The sequence below is a fragment of the Passer domesticus genome, chromosome 15, assembly GCF_036417665.1.
Source record: "Passer domesticus isolate bPasDom1 chromosome 15, bPasDom1.hap1, whole genome shotgun sequence".
NCBI lineage: Eukaryota > Metazoa > Chordata > Aves > Passeriformes > Passeridae > Passer > Passer domesticus.
Genome location: NC_087488.1, coordinates 5,967,841 through 5,990,280, shown reverse-complemented (window position 1 = coordinate 5,990,280; position 22,440 = coordinate 5,967,841). Strand labels below are relative to the sequence as shown.

Sequence of the window (22,440 nt, the reverse complement as noted above, 5' to 3'; positions counted from 1 at the left end):
GTAATCCTGGAGAGGATTCTCACCTCCTCCTCCTCTCTACCTGCAAAGATCAGTGAGCTGCAGCACAGCCATCACTGGCAGGTTCACACCTCTCCTTTCCTGTGAGGCTCCAGCATGGGAAGAAGCTCCTCCAGATCATTCCCAAGCAGTGGAAACTGGCAAGGCTCCATAAAGCAGCTGAAGATCTGGCTCCACTTGATAGTTTTATCTGAGATCACGATAAGCTTGACTAGAGGGTGCCAGCTGGATTGCTCTGGGGTACCCTATTTATAGATAACACTTGAAAGGGCAAGTTCAAGGTGATGGCCCCCGGTGGGCTGGTTTTGTCTTCCTTCAGGAGATCCCTATTCACGCCCACCCCAGTGCTTGCCAGGCAGGTTGGAAAGGCAGCAGATGAGAGCTCCTGGTGCTTTGTGCTTTCTGCAGCCTCCTGGCAGGAGCTCTGCTGCCATCTTGCCCTGCAGCACAGGCCCTGGACAGCTGCACATTCTTCAGACCAAACCTTCATTTTTGTGGTCAGAGCAGTTTGGTTTTTTTTTTTTTCTCAGAGCAATGAGATTCTCAGTGCAGAAACAACAGATCACCACTTTGTAGAGCCATCACCTGCTTGCCTGTGGGCACAGCACTTGTTACTTGACTCTGGGCATTTTGTTTCACAAAGAACATTGCAAAATCACTGGCAAGAATCACCTAAGGAATTATTTTTGTTTGCTGAAGGACTGGTTTTCAAAGGGGTAAAGGGACTAGGTATAGTATCTAAATAATCCCAAGGGCTCTTTGCATTGCTTTAAAAAACTTAGGAGATATTTTAAAGCATCAGCATCACTCCCATGAAATCCCCTGTGACACAGAGATGCCTCCACTGAGCCTAAACCATGAAGCAAAGCCACAGGCTTAAAAAGGAGAAAGGATTCCCCTCCACACCATTGCATCAGGGCTTTATTTGGGAACTCAGGGCTCTTGGCTTTGTGTAGCTCTTGGTAATACTGCATGTTGACCACTGTAAAAATGACTTTTTGAAGTGAAACAAAGCCATCCATTGGCAACTACAGCCAATGCTGAACCAGGCCAGCAGGAATACAAACCTACCCAGTCTAAGCCCAGAGCTATTGCAGCTGAGGGCAATGAGAGTCCACAGGAAAATTCCCTTCACCTTCCAAGGCTCCTGTACCACCTCTTGCACATCACTTATTCCTTCTGATTTTCAGCATCTCCTGCTGAACATCTGTGCATAGTTTGTGCTCACTCAGGCATTGGAACACCTTCCAAAAACCTGAATTTCTGGAGATTTTAGGCTGAAACAGAATAAATAATCTGGTATCTACTTTTCAGGTAATATCCCCGGTTTATGTAAAACAATTTCAAGAAGCCAACAGCTCAGTTGGTTCTTTTCTGAGGCACTCTCCAGTAAGTAGGAAGTTGTAACAGGTGTAAATTCAGGGTTAGGATCTCTCAATAAGTCATAGAAGAAATGGACATAACAACATTTAGAGCCTTAAATGATTATGTATCTAATCCTCAGTGTTCTGCCCTTTCCTGTGTACCAAATCACATCAGAATGCACACTAACAGAATCCAACATAAATGTTTCACTCCCCAGTTCACTGTATTAGTTACCAACCTGCCAAATCATGAATGAGGAAGGGGCTTGGCCTTAATACAGAACTGCTGAGAAACTTTTAACTTGAATTTCAGCCCTTAGAAAATGGCATTTTTATGCCTTGATCAAAAGCAGGGTCTGGCAGATGTTCTCCTTCCTTTGCAGGCGATGTTTCCATCGGGTGACACAAACTCAGCACACACCTGCACCTTCACAATCCAGCCCAAACCCACCCAGTTCCTTCAAAGCTCATGAAATGTGCAAGATGGAGACAAGAAATCCACATAGTCAAATTTGGGATTGGTTTCTGCTTTGAAGGGCTACCTGTACTTTAGGAGTTGCAGTTTTGATGGCAACCTTTAAGTTTCCAGAGGAGCATGTGTCTTATAGGAAAGGAAAATTCATCTGCTCTTACCAGTGGTCAGTGTTTTGAGCAGCAGCTGTGGCTTGGCAGCAAGGACAGCAGTGCCTTTTACCCCCTCACAGATAAAACTGTGTTGAGAAGGTCAGCACAGAGCAAATGTTTGACTAATCCAGGTGGAAAGTGAGCCTGGGACGTTACCTGCTCCAATCTCTACCCAAAGCAGGGCCAAGAACAGGATGGAGTCTGCAGTGTCTTCAGGGGTGGAAGCCCCACAACCTGCAGGCAATCCAAGATTACATTAACTTGGAAAAACCACCACAAATTACATAAAAGCACTTACCAGAAACATCTGGACCTTCAGACAGGCTGTGTTCAGCACAGGGAGAAGCTTCTTGGGTAGGGTCACACATGGGAGGAAGAAAACCAGATTCAGACAAGGCTCATGGGTCAATCAGGAAAGATCGAGTTAACCTGGAAACTTACTCTGAAGGAACTCTTAGGTCTTGTCTTGAAGGGATTAAAGACCCAGTTACTGGGATTTAAATATGTTGAACCCATTTTTCTGGAAAATTTCTACACAGGACAGATTAACTGCTCATATTTTGGGATATGCATCTAGGCCTAAGGAATTCTGAAGCTGTTATAGAGCAAGCAGTTGCAGACAAATCAGGTTTTAATTAATAATCTCAGACTCCAAATGAGCTGCATCCTTGCACTGTCATCTGGAAGCACACAAGCCTCTGCAGCTACAACACTCAGCGTAGCTTCAGCAGATTCCTGCTCTGAAAACCGCAATCACTTAAATCAAAGACTTTAAAATTCCTTTTAGCAGCAAGACAAGCATCTTCAGTGATTCACATTAAGGACAACAGTTTCTCCAGGGAGAGGAAAAAAGCCTGCCTACCCCATGGGAGATCACAGATGCTCTTTCACAGGAAGTAATTTAAATGTAGACAGGAAAAAAAAAACAGGTTTCACTGAGTGAGCTTTTTCAGCAGAAAAGCTTGGAGATGAAAGCAAAAATATAAATTATAGTTCCTTCAGGAGAATAAACAGTAGGATTACTGGCAGGGCATTCAATGCAAGTCTCCAGAAGGTGGTCCCCCTCAGCTGAGAAGTTCACTCACCTCTAAGCACAAACCATGCATTTCTTTTTGTTGGGGCTTTCAGGGAGAATAGAAAAACAGGTGTTAGAACACTTTTGTTGAAGACAGCATTAGCTATCTTCAGCTGTACTCTATGAAACAGATATAGCAATACCACTCTTGCAAACTTATGGTGAAGCTCTCTCCCCAGAGCTTTGAAATTTGAAATATATTCAAAAAAGCACAGCAGGTGTTTTTTTAAAAACAGCCACAAGACTGGCCTAAAGCATACCAAAGATGCACAGATTTTTGTGGTTTGAAAGTGATGTGGAGACTATAATCTTGCAGAGAGGTAACACTAAACACTATGAGTTATTAATTACATGAGATCAAGTAATTACTCACTTTAACAGCAGAATTTGGTATTTTCTCCCCATCTTGATCTCACATACGCTATTATAGATGGTACCCAAATAATTCACTTCAAAAGAAGAGAGCTAGGTGTAAACAGCAATATAAAAATGGAAAACCCCAGGAAAAGAACAAACCTGGGCAGCACTGGCCTGCTCTGTGAGCACAGGTACACAGGGCTGCATGGGCAGGAGCTGGACGTGGCCACCTCAGAACTCCAGCAGAAACAGAACAAGGTTCTGAGCACACCTACTTTAAGTGCAAACATTTTGTATCCTCTGCTTTGATGTTTTGTAAAAAACACATAAGTACCAAAAAAAAAAATTCCTGTGGCTTGAGTTTCAGAGCTGGAAAAGCACTGTGAGTTCTTCTAACATGTATCATTGTTACACCATGACAACAGCAAACAGGGACCCCAGGATTCCCCTTCATGCCCAGGTTGCTGTTCTATAGCACCCAGAGACAACTTCACCTTAAAATAAATCTGATAGAACAGTGAGATACTACAAAGCATGATTTAGACTGGTATTATATGTTGTCTCAACCAGCTGACTGATGCATTTTAATACTGAATTTTAAGATTTTCTACAAGGCAGTGTCTGTCCAAAGGGCTCACAGCAGATCCCAAGGAGCTCCTGGTACCTTGTGTGCATTCCCCCCTCCCATCCCACTGTGGCCAATGAACAGTGCTGGTGTTCCACAGCCCCTGGAAACTGCTGGGACAACCAAAGTCAGTGCTGCAACCTCACTGGCCACTGAGGAACATGCTTTACAAAACCCCCCGAGGCAGGTGATGCTTGCCCTGCACAGGAGGGACTCTGGCTGCTTTATTCACTACAGCCCAAGTGCGTTATCCTTTTGGGACAGTGAGAGGGGCCCAGTGGAGGGGGGCTGCAGAAAGCACCAGTGTTGACTGAGGGCTCTGAGGGAATTGCCCAGGCTCCATGTGTCCCCAGGAGCCCCGGGCTGAGACAAGGAGTGCCAGGGCCCTGCCCCTGCACAGCCACAGGCTCTGGAAGGGCCCTGTGGCCACCACACCAGCCCCACCTGGGACAGAGAACCCCACAGAACACACCAGGCGTGCATTCCTCATCTCTGCCAAAGGATTACTTAGCTCGAGGCTAATAATTGAAAGATGCTGGGTTTTAGAAGCCATTTAAGAATCTTTCTAAATTCCTGTTGTAGCATTTTGGTGGCTAATTAAGTGGGAAAAATGTTAACATTAATTAAAAAGATACTTTTTAAACATGAAAGCCTCTATGAAATAAAGCTTTCCTTCATAATGGAATTCTAAAACCTCCTGATAAAGCAAGTGGAAAATAGTTTGCAGGTTTAGGGACAGCCACATGAAGCAGGAAATTCTGCTAATTAAAGCACCTGATTTCACTTAAGTCCAAAGAGTCTGCTGCAAAAGACTGGAAAGCTCTACTGTTGAAGTCAACACCACTTAACTTCCTAAACTATGCCACTTAAATCTCTTTAAGATGCTTCTTTTAAGTATTAGTGATGTTGAAGACTGCAGAACATCTTGTACAGATGTAGTACAGCCCAATTTTCTGTACCATTAGTCCAAAGGAGACAGAAGAAAACCCTGGGTGTAAGCTACACCAAACAGCTACCAGTAAAGTGCATTCAAGGAAAGTCCTGATTTGCACAGCCCAGGCAGCCTGTCAGCTCACACTAATCACATCTTGTCTGGCATTATTGGACTGTATTATTCAGAAACTTCAAAGAACTACGAAGCAGCCTGATTAGTTGTATTTTTTTTATTAGGTTTATTATGACTTAGAGTTTCTATTACTCCAGCTGGGTAAACCACATTTGAAAGTAAGTTTAACTGCAGGACTTCAATTTCAACCAAAATCATTTTTGCATGACTTTATTGTAATATAGATTTAAATTGAACATTTAAAACTTACTTCATTAATAAGCAAGCCAAGCTCAGTAGCTTCAGTGCAGGATGTACTTTATGTAACTGCCGCACATTCAGGTTAGATTGGATGTACATGGAGAAGAGACCGGTCAAAGGAGAAAGCAAAAATAAGCACCATTTTTACCAAACTAAACAGTTCTCCAGTCAGTGTTCCTCCTTACTGAAAATCAACTCACTTCTGGCTCCAGGCGCTACAGTTTGGATATAGCTGAAAGCTATTTCCAGAACATCTGTTTTCTACACTGGCACAAGAAATAGTCTTCAAAGCAACAGGTACTGGACTTCTTTTTATTTTTTTTTCAGAGACAACCCGTTCTCCTGTGTTTATCAGGTGAATACATGCATTTTTGATCACTCTGGCAGAGGTCAAAGAGCAAACAACAGTTGGGGCTAAATGAAAAACAATCAAAAGTTGCCAAATATTTAAGGTACAAGCAAAAAAACATTAATGCAACCAGTTTAATATCAAGGTCTGCTTTCTTTCAAAGAAAAATGGCACAAATTAAATAAGAAGCCAGACAAATTTAGTTTTAGATGGTAATAGACTGAATTAATGCTTCAGAGCATTAACAAGATTTATTTCATTGCAAGAAAGGGGAGAAGTAATTTCAACAGGCTCTGTATTTGGGCTAGACCAGCAGCACTGCTACAGTTCAGTCCCTGCGTGCAGGACTGATACCAGTATGATGTCACCTTTACCACATCAAGAACAAAGTGTGTTAGAAGTTACAGAGCATAAGCATCTTATTTGTACAAGCCAGTTAAAAAATAAACAGAAGAGCTGAAGAATGGTTCTCATACCTGTCCTTTCTGTTCAGGACTCCACCTTTCTTTTAGAACATAAAAATCCCTCTGCCAATAGTCTAATAAATACTTATGTATATTCAGATACCATCTTCAAAATCTTTGCTGAAAACGCAGTCTCCAAAAGAAACTAGCTTTATGCAGTATTAACATCTTACATAAACTAAACCTTATGAATTGTAGTTAATAGCAGTAACTGAAATTAATGTATACTGAGTCTTCAAGTGATGTGCAAGTTCAGCTATGTAACACAGGTGGGGGTTGGAGCAGTTCTTAGCACTTTTCTTTGGACACTTCTGACAGCTGTCCATGAACTACAGAGCCTCTCACTACAGTACTGTGCACCTACTGACATCTTCAAGGGCTCTTCGGTGTAGAGAAATGTGATGGAAGCACCACAAGGCAAGGAAACCAGGCTCAAATAGAGAGCCTTGAGAATCTCACACAGCACTGCTGTCCTGCCTTGACTACAGACATCGATGAGAGGGTAAAAAGGGCAAACCTACAGTGAAGTCTGCTTCAAACAGCAAAGATAATACAAAAGAGATCTGACTCTACAAGCACGTAAGCAAAAGTCTTGAAGAGCTGTGTATTAACATGGAGCTCAAGGTGCCTTAACTTCGCCAGAAACCACAATTTTTAGTACTGGGAATCTAGCATAGCTACATTTAATCCCAGGATCAGCTTATGCTTCCAGTTAAAGCATGCATACCGCCTCTCTAAATACCCCTTTTCCCAACGTGCAGGGTTGGAGCTCTCCATTTTCTTATTCTTCCTGTGTTATCCCTTTCCAAGGCAGAGATTTAGAGGCCCTAGATTCAGAGCTCTCCACCAAAGAACTTCCTCCCTCTACGTATAAAAATAGTCAGGACACTCTGAGACTGACATCTGTCCTTCCCCATTCAGAAACAGATTTGCAGCAGATCAGTCTTGATCTCTAGTTCAGTTTTAGACTATGCTTAAGTTACGGCAGCCAGAGTTCAATCCTATGAATGTAAGCTAAACACAAAAAGAAAGCCATTTATCCTTTTTAATTCATGCTTACAGCATGTTTATCCAGAGTTTTATAAACAACTTCCAGTTTTAAATTATTTTCTTAGCACTTCACAGAACCTGCATGTCACTCCCTCCTGAAGGGGATGGCATCACAGAATCTCGTTTAAGTTAGTCCAAGTTTCCACATGTGACCAGAAGTCTTACTTGTTAGAACACACCCCTTTTCCAACTATTCCCCACATTCCCTCTCCTCCCACCCCTCCCCAGCAATGGGCAATTACTTCACAAGAAATGTAAAATAGGATATGGGTGTACACAAAACCTACCCTTCACTAATACTGAACAGAAAAGCCTATTTTCCAATTACAGGACATTTTTCTCTAAATTTAGGTCAGCACTGGTGCAGTCTGCACTGTGTATGATTACCACAAGGATAATACCAATAAGTACATATATTTTCTCAAACTGATTTAAAAGCCTATGAAGTTAATTGGGGAAAAGTTTAATATTGCTACTTCAGAGCACTAGAACACACAAAGTGAATCCAATAAAGATCCTTGTATTGATTCAATATTAAGTATTAATTGCATGACCATCATAGCACCTCTTTACATTATCACACAATCACCAGAATTATCAACTGCTTTTTAAAACTAAAAAGGGTACAGTCCAATATTTATAACTTGCACACTGTTACTATACAGAAACTAGGTGCATGGTACAGTGCTGCAAAAATGGAAGCCTGCAGTTTTGACAAAGATGCCAAGTCATGTTGTAGACAATTTCAGTCAAACTGGCAATACTGTTTAAGCAAATACTCAAAGCAGGAAATAAAGGACAAAAAAAATTCTATAGCCAAATAAACATCTGAAATTTCCTTTCCCTTTAATAATACAAGTAAGGTCACTTTTAGCCTTGGAACAGATACATGTTCGCCTATGATGATCTTGCTAACTACTACACAATATCTGATGTCCTCTGCTAAGAATATAGTTTAAGAAAGCCGCAGTTACAAGAGGCATCTAATGTAATATCTAAAATTTCCTTTATGGCATTTATTGAATTCTTTGTCTTAAACAGTGAATATGGAAAGATGGCCTCATGTTTCCTTTTCAATAGTACTCTGAGGATCAAGTGGCTTTCAAGCAGCATGGTGGGTTTGAAATTTTTGCAGTTTAGATCATTCTGTTGCGTTTATGAGTTGGTGAGTCTGTAATGACATCGCCACACTGGGCTGAGGTACGCTTTCTAGTTCCACCATTGTCCAAGTGGAGTGCCATTTCTTCTGATATGAAAGTGTTCAAATCAACATCATGGAGTCCATTTCTCCTTCGACTAGCATTGGAGCCACTGCTCACGTGAGTAGGCGAGCCTGGGGTACTCGAGCGAACACTTATACTAGCCATTGCACCACTAAGACCTGGGGAGAGAGAGAAAAAGGGCTTCAGTCAGACAGCACAGAAAGTTCAGGTCCCTGTGTGCCACACAGGATCACACTCAGCCCAATGCCACCGAGACCTTAAAGACACTTCATCCTGCTGTTTGTACCACTCCAGTCCAGAGCACACCTTCTCCGCTTTCAGTCCATGTAATAATCCAGTAAATACCAGAATTGCTTTTTGTGACGTTGGAAGTGAGCTTACACACCAGGATGTAACAGCACACTCTGGCAAACGTTAACTCCATAGGCATGACATGCTATTCAAAACAGGGATATACTGGAGAGCAGATATTTTCAATTTAAAGGCTTCACACTGGACCAGGAGTTACACAGCCCTGCCAAGGACTTTCGAGTTGAACTGAGCTGGCCTTGTGTCAACAGCAGCACCCTGCTCCCTTTCACTCCCTGCAGGAAACTGCAGTGTGGCAGCAGGTCTCAGGCAGGTGTACATCACAGCTAGTTCATAAATACAACCTTTTATTTCATGGCTAACACTAACAGCCAACACACCAGTATTCCTAAATTCAGAAATGCACTTAAAAGAACAAGCAAGGAAAACCACATGACAATCACCCAAAATTTGTTATCAACAGATCTGATGCAAACCACTGTCACAGGTACCCTGAAAGTACTTTGGTTTGTATTCAGATTAATAGTATTTGATTCAAATTGAAGTTTATTTCTTGTAGAAACAAGGTCATAAAAAGACAACCATGAACTTTCATACTAATTTAACCTCTGCCTTCTGTAACATTACAATTTTGCAAAAGTGGGACATTCTAAAACATAAATTCAGTAAGGACTAATACACAAAGTCTAACTACTCTTCTCAATTTCCAATTCAGGCTGCATTTGGAAATAAACAGGAGCTCAGAGATAAGACAAACATATTTACTATCATAACTTTTTCAAATTTGAATATTAGTAGAAGAGTACAGAAACATCTGTTGGCCCTAGGAAAGATAAAGATAGATCTGCATGTTTTCTAACAGTAAGAACAAGGAAATGTGGAACTGTCCCGGAAGATTCCACTGTCAGTAACCTTCAAAATCTTAGAGCTCTCTTCTCCAGTCTCAAATATTCTATAGCTCTGTCCAGCCATCATAAACTTGTGTGTGCATTAATTCACATCTCTATATACTGTCAAATGAGCAGCCAAAATCCACTGACTGATAAGTCAAGCCTAATAAAGCCCAATCCATCAGCTGCTGGCAGGCCAAACAGGCAACTTCAGAGGCTCTGGGAAGAGAGAAGTGACAGAACTACATCAGTCACCAGAAACCTCAGAAGCTGAACTCTAAAAGCCATCTGCAGCAATGGCAGGTTGACACACAAGTCAGGATGGAGCAGCCCAACCAACTTCACTCTATTGAACATTACTGAATGAACATTTAAAGCTTCCAGCTTGTAACAGCACAGGAAATACTGCACACAGATCTGGCATTACACAACAACAGCAGACACAGCCACTGATCACTGATTCTTTCTTAGGGCTTTTGCTTACAGCTCCAAATGGTGCTCAAACAGGGCCCAGAAGCATGGTCTGAACTCCAAGAGCACCCTGCAGATTTCATTAATAGCAAAATCATTGTTCATGCACAATGGCAGAAAGTATTTAAACAGAAGAAGCTGTTTCAGTGTAAAGGTAACGCAGAAATTAGGCTTGTGACAGTATTCTCAGGATTAAGGTCAAGCTTGAATTCAAAACTAATAGGAAAACAACTTCCCATGTATCTACCAAAGAAAGTAATGCAGCTAAACTTGGTGACAAATGTATGAGAAAAAGCCAATTCAGATACCGTATCTTGGATCAACTACTAACATACACAATTTGGGCAGGTAACAAATCACTTCACAATTCAAAGACATCAGTATTTTAATTTCAACTGGCACGACATCCATCAGAAAAAACATTAATTCATCCTGCACATTTAAATTAGAAAAAGTCTGACAGCATACAGGTGACATTTTTTCAAACTAAACTGACTGTAGAGATTTCCCCCCACATCCCTTTTCCAAGCAAAACTGCTGTGACCACACAAGTTCAGTGTCATTACTTACACAATTTACATCACTTATCAGTCATTTACTGTTATACAACTCATACCATAGGAGCAACATAGTAATTCAGTTTTATCATGACATCTTTTTAGTACATCTAGTGCCCAAGTAAGGGAAGAAAAATTATTCTAAACAAAACCCCAAAACTGACCTGTGATGTCAAAAGACATTTTTTTGGCACTACTTAACAACTATGCTTGAAGTGGAGCCTTTTCAAGCAACAAGCACTCTTTAAAATAGTTGATACAGTTAAAAGATGCATCCTTAACACACTGCAGCATACACAAAACCAGACTGACAAAGTTTGCAAGCAATGCCTAAAGCAGTCACTGACTTCCCAGTATTTAGGTAATGCTGAATCACTGGACATTTAAATACACAAACAACCTTCAGGAGATAATTAGAAGTTAAAATCTTCAAGCCAACTTTGTCTAAGGCAGGAGAGTAGCTTTGAATTAATTCCTACAGATCAGAATACAAGGATATTGCATCACAGCAGGGGCTTTGAGCTACAGGTTAATTCTGCATCTCACACAGGTATTTAGTACCAGTAAGAGTCATGGCTGGGTACACTGACAGACTGACAGCCTCAGCTCCTGGCAGTTAGCCAGATTACACAGCACTGCCCATCCATCCAGAAGGGCAAAACTGCCAAATGAAACAATCAGATCACAGCTTGGATTGGCACATTAGGATTGGCTAATTGAGCTAACATGGAAAAGTCAGAGCAAACTCAAGGCACACATTCAAATATCAAGATGCCACTACGTGGAACCAACATCTCTGAGAACAACCTGCAATGCTCAAAAAAAAAAAATCTACTTTTGGTCAACAGGGAAAAGAGTCAAGTTTTAAATTGGGAAGCTGTGGAAAGGCAGAGGAAATCTCAGAAAAACCATTTACTGTGAGTTAGTCTGAATTTAAGCTTTCAGCAGACTCAGAGCTCTTCCCAAAGCATTTAAAGCAATAACTAACACTCGGAAGTGGTAAGATGACATGACTGTCAGCAAACAGCATTTCCCAACCTCAAATTTCTATACTGTGATTAATATGGCCTTAACCACAGGCACACCAGTTTTGTCCACTCAATACACCAGAGATCCAAAGAGCTGCTGAAGTGGCTTCACTTTTCCCACAATTTCACATCCATCTCTCAAGTTTCCCACTCCTTTCTACCAGGGACATCTCCTTTATTCTTAGAGGCCTTTAAGAAGGTCCACATGGCTCTGACCCCCTTTTGAATTAGAAAAGTTTGAAGTGGAAGGCATATCTCAAGCATTTTACAGTACCTAGTACACTCTTTCCTGTCATATCTTTCATCAACAAAATTGCATTTCATGGACAATGTTTTTACAAAGAGTTATAGTCTAAAAGGGTCTTACAGTAGTATTAGAAGGAGCTGTGATCAATACTAGCCAATTTACAACTCAGTGCACTCCAAAACTATCAAGATATTAGAATGCTTGACTGAAAATATGTTTAATGGATTACAAAATATTAAAATGTCAACTCAAAATTAGCAAGTTTATCACCACTGGCCTAACAAACTGTACACGCTGTTTCATCTGCCCTACAATCATGACCATGTGAAACTTATTCAGGTTGCTATCACAGCATAATATACTGGGTAGCTACTGTTTCACACAGTAATAGTACTAACTATTGTTTCTACAGGTTTTAATAAGGAAGTATCAAAAGGAACATTCATGCTTAGGTAGTGTGACTAAAGCAGGAATTAGTTAATAACCCCAGATAAATACAAAATGGCATGCAGAGAGATCCTTGTCACTTTTCTGTCATATTCACCCTTTCATAACACTGGCTCAAAGAGCAAGTTTTAGCAGCACATACCAAAACACAATTCCAGCACAGCTATATATACATACAACCTTTAAATTAATCTGTGTCAGACCAATCTGAACTCTGCTCTCCCATCCCCTCTTTTACCAGCTGCTGCTTCTCCACTCTAAGTGCTCCTGTTTTAAACTGCACTTTAATATTCTGAGAAGAAAATACAAAGGCCAATGTAAATTCAGACTCTTAAGGGGCCAAGTCACATACTTGCATGTGCAAGTGCTCTCCCTACCCCACAGAGACCAAATCACATGAATTATACACATCAACATCAAACATAAGGAGAAAAAGAACTAAAGTTCTCTCACTCTACTGTTGCCCTATTTTGTTTCCAAATTCACCTAATTTTTGATTAGGAATGCTCAAGTCAAATGCATTTCACCCCTACCTTTCCAAGCTTGCTTCTTGCCCCTCCTCAATCACAGCATTTTCTCCCATTATGCTGGCAGGACAGTGTGTGAAACATGGAGCACATGCCACAGTGAAGGACACAGGCTGGGCACCAGGCTTGGTACTCCAGCTACAGCCAGGCACAACGTGGCCAAGCACGTGGCACTGTTTGGGAATCTTGTACTGTTAGCTCAGATTGATGTCACTTGAAACTCATCTTGTACAGAACTGGAAATGTCAATACGCATCCAGAGTAGGTGAAGATACATCCATACTTTCCCTAATGGAATGACACTTCAGGGACTAATGGAAGGTAAAAACCCAATTCTGTAACTGAGATGTTGGACAATAGAGGTATTATCATCTACTGCCACATCTTAAAACACCAAGCATTACATTGATGTTTCATTAAAAGTTTCAGAAAACTGCACTGGCACTTCAGAGTAAAACATCATGTGTTACCTTGAAATAACTACTCAGCTTTTCTAAAAGGCTTGAACTTCTTTTCAAATATTCACAGTTCAAGTCACCAGCCATACTTTATTTCTAATGTTACCCATCAGCATGCTAACAGTGAAAAGCTGATAATAAGGGAAAAGATGCTGTTTACCAAAATTTACTCTCTCAAGAGTAAGGTTCCAAAGTCTCATTCTCCCTAAGCAACACTAAAGATTTCAGTAACAACTGCAGAGCATAAGTGTCATGGATTTAAAAGAAAAGGGAGATCACATCTTAAACATCCTCGTGCCTAATTTTCTGCCATGATAATTTTGCTTTTAGCTACTATAACAGGTTCTTCTCTGCTGTTCTGATCTCAAGCTTTCTTATAGTAAAAGACTTGATAATGAGTATCACAAGATTAAATTCTGGGGTCAATAACCTGTCCAAAAAACTGTCAGCCATCTTGCATAGATAAAATACAGGTCAGAGGTTACAGGGCTGGAGACAAAAATTCAGTTTTAAGACATTTCTTTTCTGATGAAGCATACAGTTTAAAGATTGTACTGATGCCTAAAGGATATAATCTATAATGTTTTAGTCTAGGGCATACACCTAGAATTGTGCTTTATGTTCCAGGAAATACTCTATTAGCTATTCCGTTACCACTGCTCCTGTCAAAATTTTCAGGTGTGTTTATGATGCATTTTGGGGTTAAATTATGAAAAAAAAAGTATTTTCCACCACCAAAGCGGAAGATGAGCAATCTATAATGCCATGATCTTTAGACATATAATAGTACCTATTCTGAGAAGTCAATACTCCAGCTCTGCTTCCACTGAGCTTTACTTGGTGCCATAGGCTGTTCAAACCTATCCCTGCTTCACTGGAAGAGGTCTTGCTGCAAACAGCAAAGTTTTAGCATTATTCCTCAAATCTAATTCAACCCATCCACATGATTAATAAAGAAATACTCTATTCCCACCAGAAAGCCAACCAGCACAAAACAGTCTCCCACCTTCACATGTCAGCTGGAAACTCTTCTCAAAACCTGTGTGCCTGGACTGCTCCTCAGTATCATCAGGGTCTCACATTCCCTCATGATACTCAGGAGCAGCACTTCCAAGCCATGTGCCAAAAATTATGATAAGCACAGGCCTAATGAGGACAATTTACACACACCTGAAGATCCTTGGCAGGATTCAAAATCAAAACATAGTTTTGAGAAGCCCTACAATAAATAGGAAATGAGTTCATGAGATTGCTTAATCACAACTTCCTTAAAGAAAAAAAAAGGGGGGGGGGGATAAGCTGGAGTAATGTAAACATTGCAGGCAATAGCGTAAAAAGAGTTATGAGGCCCAATACAAGCCCAGTCACTAAAGCATTAGCACAAAAGCATTTGTGTCAATTTTCAGATTGAAACTGATATGAGGAGAACCTAATCCAGAAGGTGACTGACATGTAATCTTGTCAACCAGCTGATGAAGGGGAAAAGTACATTTTGAGCCCCTGCAGTGCCACTACAGAGGACAGAACTTCCTCATGACCCTGCATTACATTATGAAATATGGGCAACTTTATATATCATTGTTCAGATCCTCATGCTATAGAAAAGTGACTTCCATAAACAACCTCTGTACAAAGCAGATGCTATGAAATGATACATGGACACAAAAAGAGCCATATTACTGATAAAAGTGCCTCTGAGTTTACTCAGAGAGCTTACTGTGCTGAAGTGAGCCTACCTAAGCTTCCTCTCACCTGAGCCTGAGCCTTTACAGTTAAATCAAACTCCACAGATTCAACTATATTTTCAGAAAAGCAATTTACGAGGGTGCTTACCACAGTGAGAGCCAGCTTCTGCAGCTGTTCTCATGAAATTAATTTTATCTACACTGAGTAAGCAACAGTGGTGCACAGAATTCCCTAGCCTCCTTCCAGTATGAGACAGGAAACTGCCAAAACCAACATGACTGAGTGGGGAAGCATGTTTGGTTTAAATGGCTGTCACCTAGACAGTAACAGTGTCTGGGCTGGGCATCTTTAAAAACCACCACAGCACAGAAGCCAAGACTGCATTTTCAGGAATTCACTCTTCTAATTAACCCATCAATTCTACCCCACACTGAGAATATCCAGACAGTAAAAATTTCATTTAGATTGCACTACTAGATAGCTTAATTTTCATTTTTAGAATGGTCTAGGGTTTGTACCTCAAGATATCTGCTACCCTTTTGAATTTTAGAAGGCAGAAAACCCAGAGGTGAACTGCCTCATCTCACCTCAAGAGCAATTTAAAGCACATCTGTCTATCACTTGCTGAATCATAATCCAATATAGAAAAAACTACTGAATATTCATGTCTGAAAAGAGATACACCCAACATTGCTGGTGATGGCAAGGAAGGCAATTCAGTATGACACTGGAAGACCTGTAAATCTGAAAGTGAACTAGAACAAAGTTCTGAATAGGACTCAATTATTTCAAAAATGTGTAACCGAAACACCCTTTCCAGGGTACTTTAAGTAGAATGCTGAACTGCATTATCCAGTACCTAACAAAGGTACTAGAGAGCTAGAGACAGAAGCCTCAGACATCAAACTCCCTCCCTAAGCCCCCAAAAATTTGCTAGCAGTCAAATCTTAATATTTAACTAGTTGCTAGCATAGCATTGCTATTTTCCAAGAATTCTGTTTACTTTAGCATTGGTATGAATGCCAAGTCTCTTCATGCTTCAAAAACACTACCAAGACTTGATACTTAACTGTTGAGCTCACAGCTGTGCAATATTATAGACCAAATTTCCATTTTATTCAGTACCCTTTCTTCATTCAAAATACTCAACTATACAAATTTTTAGCAGCCAACACATGCCTTATCCATGCAAAAGCTCCCTTAAAGAATGAAGGGGATACCTTCAGCTGGAACACCAGGCACATGACACATTATGATATGCCAAACACACTTTAAGAACCCCCACCCAATTTTAACCAAGTAGTATTGAAAAAGTGACTGTTACCATGCAGAGCTATGGCTTCACGGAAGGGTTGCAAATCAGTCTCTACAGATGAGCTAGTTTCTGTTGAAGTAGCTCGATTAGGGGATACTACAGTCAGTCTTGGGGGAGCTCTAGAATTTCTTGGAGGAGGGACTTTTCCACAAAGGAAGCTGATTAAGTCTTCTCTTCGAATAGTTCTTCTGCGTTTCTTAACCCAGGCTAACACATCCTTATTCCGACGCTGATAGCCAATCTGAATTCCTAAATCAAAGCTTCGCTGGTGGGCATCCACGCTCTCTGCAAAAGGACAGAAAAAAGTTCTCTTAGTGTTACACAGCAATGCACAGCATGGCTCAGCACTGATGTGGCCTCCTGCCAACCATGGGAAAGAAGAAGTATCTACATCTTCTACAGGTTACACCACAAGGCAGCACCGAGGCAGCTGCAGCAGCAAAGAGGAGTTCCATCAAACCTGAAGAGAGTATTAGCCAAAACATTCCATCCTCTTTACACCTCAGATAGTCAACAGCAACTCCAGCACCACTTAAACAGCATTTACTATGCTTCAGGTCAACACCACAGCACTGTTTATTTACATTAAAAACATACTTAGAGCTTGTCAGACTGAGGAAGATTCTTAAATCAACAGACAACAGACTTAGAACACAAAGTGCATCAATACAGCCAGGCAGCCCCAACATAAGAAAGGAAAAACTCTTCTTCATTCTGACAGGTAAGGAACTGCCAGAAAACTCAGAATTTATTTCAAGTTCTTCTATTTTCAGCAGGATTTCAATTGCAGAGGCAATTCACAGGCCACAGTTTTGAAACTAGTTAGAACACAAGTGTCCTCAATGTCTTTCAATTAGCCAACATACCACTTACAAAGGCTAAGAAAGTTTCCTTCCCCATTTAGGATCCCATGGCAATTCTGATATACAAAAGTTTTAAACACACTATTTACAATAAAACCTACTACAAAATTCAATTACACTCTCTGTTAATGTAACTGATCACCTGTGCACATCAGTTATAACTATGTCTCCAATGTATTAAGTTGCTTTCAAACTTTGGGAAGTGTATTTCTGGCTACCAGTTTGAATAAATTTCAAACCACAGTAACAGGTGGGACAAATCCTGTTCACTACACAATTATGCTCATGTTGTTCTTCATAGATCTCCTATCAGAGCTTTAACAACACCTTTTCAGTTTCATGTAAAGTTTCATACTGTTATGTTGCTCTTGCTCCTTAAAAGACATGAACATATCCACTCCAATTTTGTTTACTTGAATTCCATATTTTTTTTCCACGTGGCAAACCTGATTTAAACAGCATTTTATATTCTTGTTTTATTAATGAAGCCCAAGATAAAAACCAGAAGATAAAGGTATTTCTTTAGGAACAGCTATCCCAAAATACTGGTTTACAAACAATGCTGTACACATCTAATGCAGCTTTGTCACACTCCAGAACCCAGAAAGTACTACTGTTAAATCTTATTCTTGGACTTGTATTCTAAGGCACCACTGCACAGACCATGAAAGACAGCACTGAGATCTACACTGCCAAAGAGCAGCACTTCAAACCTAACACAACAGACCAAAACCACCTCAAACTGAGCTGAGTTAAATCTTGGAGCTTTTGGAATATAAACTAAACAAGTACACAAAGTACACTTAACCTGCTATTTGTATCCACTCTAAGAGTATTCTGCCTGGACTCCTTTGTAATCTGAAGGCTACATTTACAAATGCTAATTCCTCTGAAAGCAATGGTACCATGACAGATTACTCCTCCTGCCATTTTGTACTGCACAGCAGCCCGCACTCCAATGCACTGGCAGAAAAGCTGCCCAAACACTCCGGAGCCAACTTGGAAACTGAAAATACTCCTTTAATCACTTCCTGAAATACCACGAGTGTCCTTCTGAGGCTTGGAGGCCGACTTTACGTCAATACCCTGCTTTCTTTGTGTATGAGAATGCTTTACAAAGTGCTAACTGTGAACTAGGTGTGAGGTCAAACACTGACTGCTGATGCAGCCCAGAGAAGTTTCAAGCATCATTACCCCGGGTACATTAGATTTTTATGGTAAAAGCCACAACTACTTTGTTTACAAAGTTAAGCTGGCAAAACCTAAGCAGTCAAGTTGCATATATTCTGAAATTACTAAGTCAAAATCAACATTAGAAAATATTCAGAGTTTCTTTAAATAAAAACAAGGTAAATTGTAGGCTCAGAAGTCTTATTCTAACATACCTAGAACTTTCCAGTGGTCTTAAGTTCTAAATCTTACATTACAAGCCATGCCTTCACTTTTTTAGTGCAATCAAGATAATGAAGTGCCTTGAATGCAGAATGCAGTCTCTATCACCAGCACCAGAAATTCAGGACATAAGACCATCAGTGTGGTGTGATATTAAACTTCTAATCTATATTCAGAAGAAATGCTGACATTCAAGACATCATGGCATTCTCATTATGCACCATTCCTCGGGTTGTTCTTGTTAAAAAGATGATGCCTCAAAAATCCAAGTATTTATCAGATCAGAAAGCAGCTGACAAGGCAAGAGGCAGTTTGTGGTGTTCAGTTCACCACACCAAGTATTCCTCCAGTATTTTGACAGAGTCCTCCAAAACAAACAGTACTGAGAATGTGAAAAACAGGAGGTTTTTTTAAGAGCCATGTTCACCACTAGGGAAAGCAAGCTCACAGTAAGAGACTCCAACTTGTCAGATATGACAGTGTTCAGCTGGTTCTACCATGTTATCACCAAATTTCTACTGACTTGCAAGTTAACTGAAAACTGAAAGATGGCATTCCTGAGTAACTCAGGTACTTTAGGATCTGTCTGAAGAAAACATCTGTTTCAGGTGCTGGTTTTTGAAGTATTACATTATACCTGACCAAAGTCAGCCTCCGATTTAAAGCCTAGTTTCCCTGATCACCTACTCATCAGTTAATCACATCATTGCAAACAAAAAGGCTCATTTTGCCTAGAGCACAAGTAATCTAACATTTCAACCAGAAATAAACAACCTAAGTCTTCACACTAAAGACACTGTAAGGGAGAGCCATGCCATTTGTAAAGACAGATTATAATTATTCCAGACAATTTATTAACACTACCTGCTGCTACCCTAGCACCATTCTCAAATGACTGTTGTTCCCAGACATGTTCTAGTGACCCACACCCTCAGGCCAGCACCTTCCTGCTCTGAGGTGCTGCCCCTTCACACGACCTGACCTACACACAGCACCCAAATGCACCTTCTGCAGGAGGAAAGGCTCTGGCAGTGAGGGCTGTGCACCTACAGCTCCTCCTCACTCTGTCCACATCTGCCAGAAACCTGATCACCCGTCACAAACACATCAAGTTCAACTGCTTAAAGCAAATCCAAAATGACAAAACTGGAGGCAAATGAAGGAGCAGAGGGGTAGAACTGTGCTCCTTCAGATAATAGATACAGATAATACTGTACAGATAAAGGGGGGGAAAAAAAACAGGGGGGAAAAAATCAAACTATAAGCCAGAAAAACAAACATCTGGAATTTTAAAGCACTTCCCTTCCTTGGAATGGAAGGCAGTAACGATGGGAATCGCAATGTATCAATTTCAGCCTTCACTGATATGTATCATTTTAGCACAACCTTTTAAATAAAGTAAAAGCCACTGAATGATCCTTCTGCAGACAAGAATTCCTGGGACAACCCAGAGAACTGCAGAGTTCAGAAACATCCAGTAAACCAACACTAAAGCACAGCCACATGCAAAGCACACTCCTATCAAAGTTCTGGCTAAAGCTGCCTTCTTACAGCCATGCTGAACATAGACATAATGACATTTTAGTGCTTAAAATAAACTGTGAAGCTTACTTAAGAAGCCTCAGTGCCACAAGAAGATAAAATTTTCTGTCACATAACATTTATGCAGAATTTTATGAACACTGTACCCAACTTCGCTGCACCACAAAAGAGAAGGCATTATACTGACACCCCAACATCTAATGTACCATGAAATATAAACAATGCAGGGAATTTCAGTACTGTTTAATAAACCATTAAACACTTCCCTTGAATTCACAAGAAACAGACATATGTTAAAGATATCCTTTTTCAAGGGTCTCAAAGTAAAACAGATTTTAAGTTTGTGACTCATTGACATGAGGCAACAGAAAAGATTCAGCTACTGTCAGCTAAAGTGGACCAGGGAAAACCTGCAAGATTCAGGAAGCAGTCTCGGGTTAGATTTTATCAGGGTGAATAAGAGACATTAACAGGCCCTACTTATGAGTAAGCCGGGGCAGGAGGCAGAGTGGGGCCCGGCTCGGCGGAGAGGGCTGCCGGGGCAGCGGGGGGGCAGCCCCTTACCTTTGTAGAGGTTGGTGACCGCAGTGGCGGCGTTCTGGAAGGGGACCCAGAGGGAGAGCCCCGGCTGCTGGCACACCCGGTCTGCAGGGAGGGAAGGACACACGCTGTTTATTTTGGAGTCACCCGCTCCGAACGGCCATGTTAGGTTTCGCCATTTTGTTCCACCTTCCGGAGGCAGCTCCGGATCGGGGCCGAGCGGGCCGGGCGGGCAGCGGCCCGGCCGGGGCAGCGGCCGCGGTGCCCCCAGCGCGGCGGGGAGCGCCCGGCCGCCCCCGCCCCGGCCCCGCCGCACAATGAGCCCGGCCCCGCTTCGCCATTTTGTCGGGAGTCTCTTCCCGGGGCTGGGCGTCGGGAGCCGCCGGCAGGGCCGGGCTTCCCGGCCCCCCCCACCCTTCCCGGCGCTCGGGGCTCGCCCCCGCCGCCCGGACCCTCCCGGCGCGGCCCCCGCCGCTGCGCCCCGACGCCCCGCGGCCGCGCTCCGGCCCGAGCGCTCGGGCAGCCGGGGGAGGGGGTGCGGCCGGGCCGGCGCAGGAGCCGCCCCGGAGGCCGCGCCGGGCGCTGTCCGGGCCGCGACCGCCGCTCCCCCTCCCTCTCGCCATTTTGTTTTCCAGCCCGTCTCCGAGGGCGGCCGCGGGCCGGCAGCCGCTCCTCCCGCTGCCTCGGCCCCTTTGTACCGCTACGGGCACCTCCCCACCCCGGCGGCTCCGCGGCTGCTGGGCGCCCCCACCCCCCGGGCCCCGAGCCCACCGCGCTCGGGCTCCACCGGCCTCTCGGCCGCAGCCGCCCCAGCTGCGCCCTCGCCGAGCCCCTGACCGCGCTCACCCTTGTAGAGCTGCGCCACGGCGGTGGCCGAATTCTGAAAGAGGTGCCAGAGCTTCTGCTGCTTGTGCTCGGGCTGCGCCGCCGCCTCGTCCTGCAGCTCCGGCGCCAGCGCCTCCTCCTGCTCGGCCTCAGCCAGGCACTGCCGCTCCCACTTGCTGAACCAGTGCTCGGGCCCGTGCTCCTGGATCTCCGCCTCGCCCTCCTCCTTCTTGTCCTCCATCCTCCGCCCGGCTCCGCGTCCCACCGCCGCGTACACCCGGTCCCGACAGCCGGCCGCGCTCGCTCCGTGCGCCGGGCCGGCCCTACCTCACCCCCATGCCGGGCCCGCCCGTCGCTCCGCCGGCCCCAAACACTCCGAGCGCCGGCACCGCCCCGAGCGCACTGAGAGCCCTGCCGAGGCGCCTGGGAACGCGCAGCCGGCCCGTCCCGCCCGCAGCGCTCGATTGGCCACCACCGCCCCGGCACCGCCGGCCCGTGCGGGGTTCCCAGCGCTCATTGGTTCGCTCACGTGTCCGTCACGCGGGACACCCCGGGGGGCGGGGCTAACGCAGGTTTGGTTACGCCGTCACAGCCCCGTGCCGGGGGCGTCGGCGCGGTGCGCGTGCGCAGTGCGCTACCTCGCGCGGCCCCGGCCCCGGCCCCGCCCCTGGCGTGAGGCGGCCCCGCCCGCGCCCCCCGGCAGCGGCCCCGGGGCCGCCCCGAGCGGGCGAGGCGCTGCCGGCCTCGGGCCAGCCCGGCAGCGCTGTCCGCGCCCGGACCGGGAGGTGGCAGCGGCCGCCGCGGCTCCGCCGAGGGGCAGAGCCCGCCCGGGAGGCGGTTCCCTTCCCGGCCCCGGGGGAAGATGGCGGCCGCGCAGGGCCCGAGGGC

At 43.5% G+C, this 22,440-nt stretch overlaps 1 protein-coding gene across 1 annotated transcript; it reads right to left on the bottom strand.

Annotated features, from left to right (window-relative positions):
• Nucleotides 1-5,211: 5,211 nt before the first annotated feature.
• Nucleotides 5,212-21,960, bottom strand: HAPSTR1 (HUWE1 associated protein modifying stress responses). Its single transcript, XM_064389773.1, has 4 exons — nt 21,574-21,960; nt 20,752-20,832; nt 16,400-16,675; nt 5,212-8,613 (listed from the first exon to the last, which is right to left on the bottom strand). The coding sequence occupies exons 1-4, from the start codon at nt 21,791-21,793 to the stop codon at nt 8,369-8,371; spliced, it is 822 nt and encodes a 273-aa protein (XP_064245843.1). The 5' UTR covers nt 21,794-21,960; the 3' UTR covers nt 5,212-8,368.
• Between the last annotated feature and the right edge of the window lie 480 nt (nt 21,961-22,440).

What these genes read in the sequence shown, in the direction of transcription:
- HAPSTR1 (XM_064389773.1), bottom strand. Translation starts at nt 21,793, where the DNA reads ATGGAGGACAAGAAGGAGGAGGGCGAGGCGGAGATCCAGGAGCACGGG. An exon ending in CGTGGCGCAGCTCTACAAGG is followed by an intron (nt 20,833 to 21,573) that starts GTGAGCGCGGTC and finishes CCCTCCCTGCAG; the next exon opens with ACCGGGTGTGCCAGCAGCCG. An exon ending in TGAAGCCATAGCTCTGCATG is followed by an intron (nt 8,614 to 16,399) that starts GTAACAGTCACT and finishes CTCTCTCCCCAG; the next exon opens with GTCTTAGTGGTGCAATGGCT.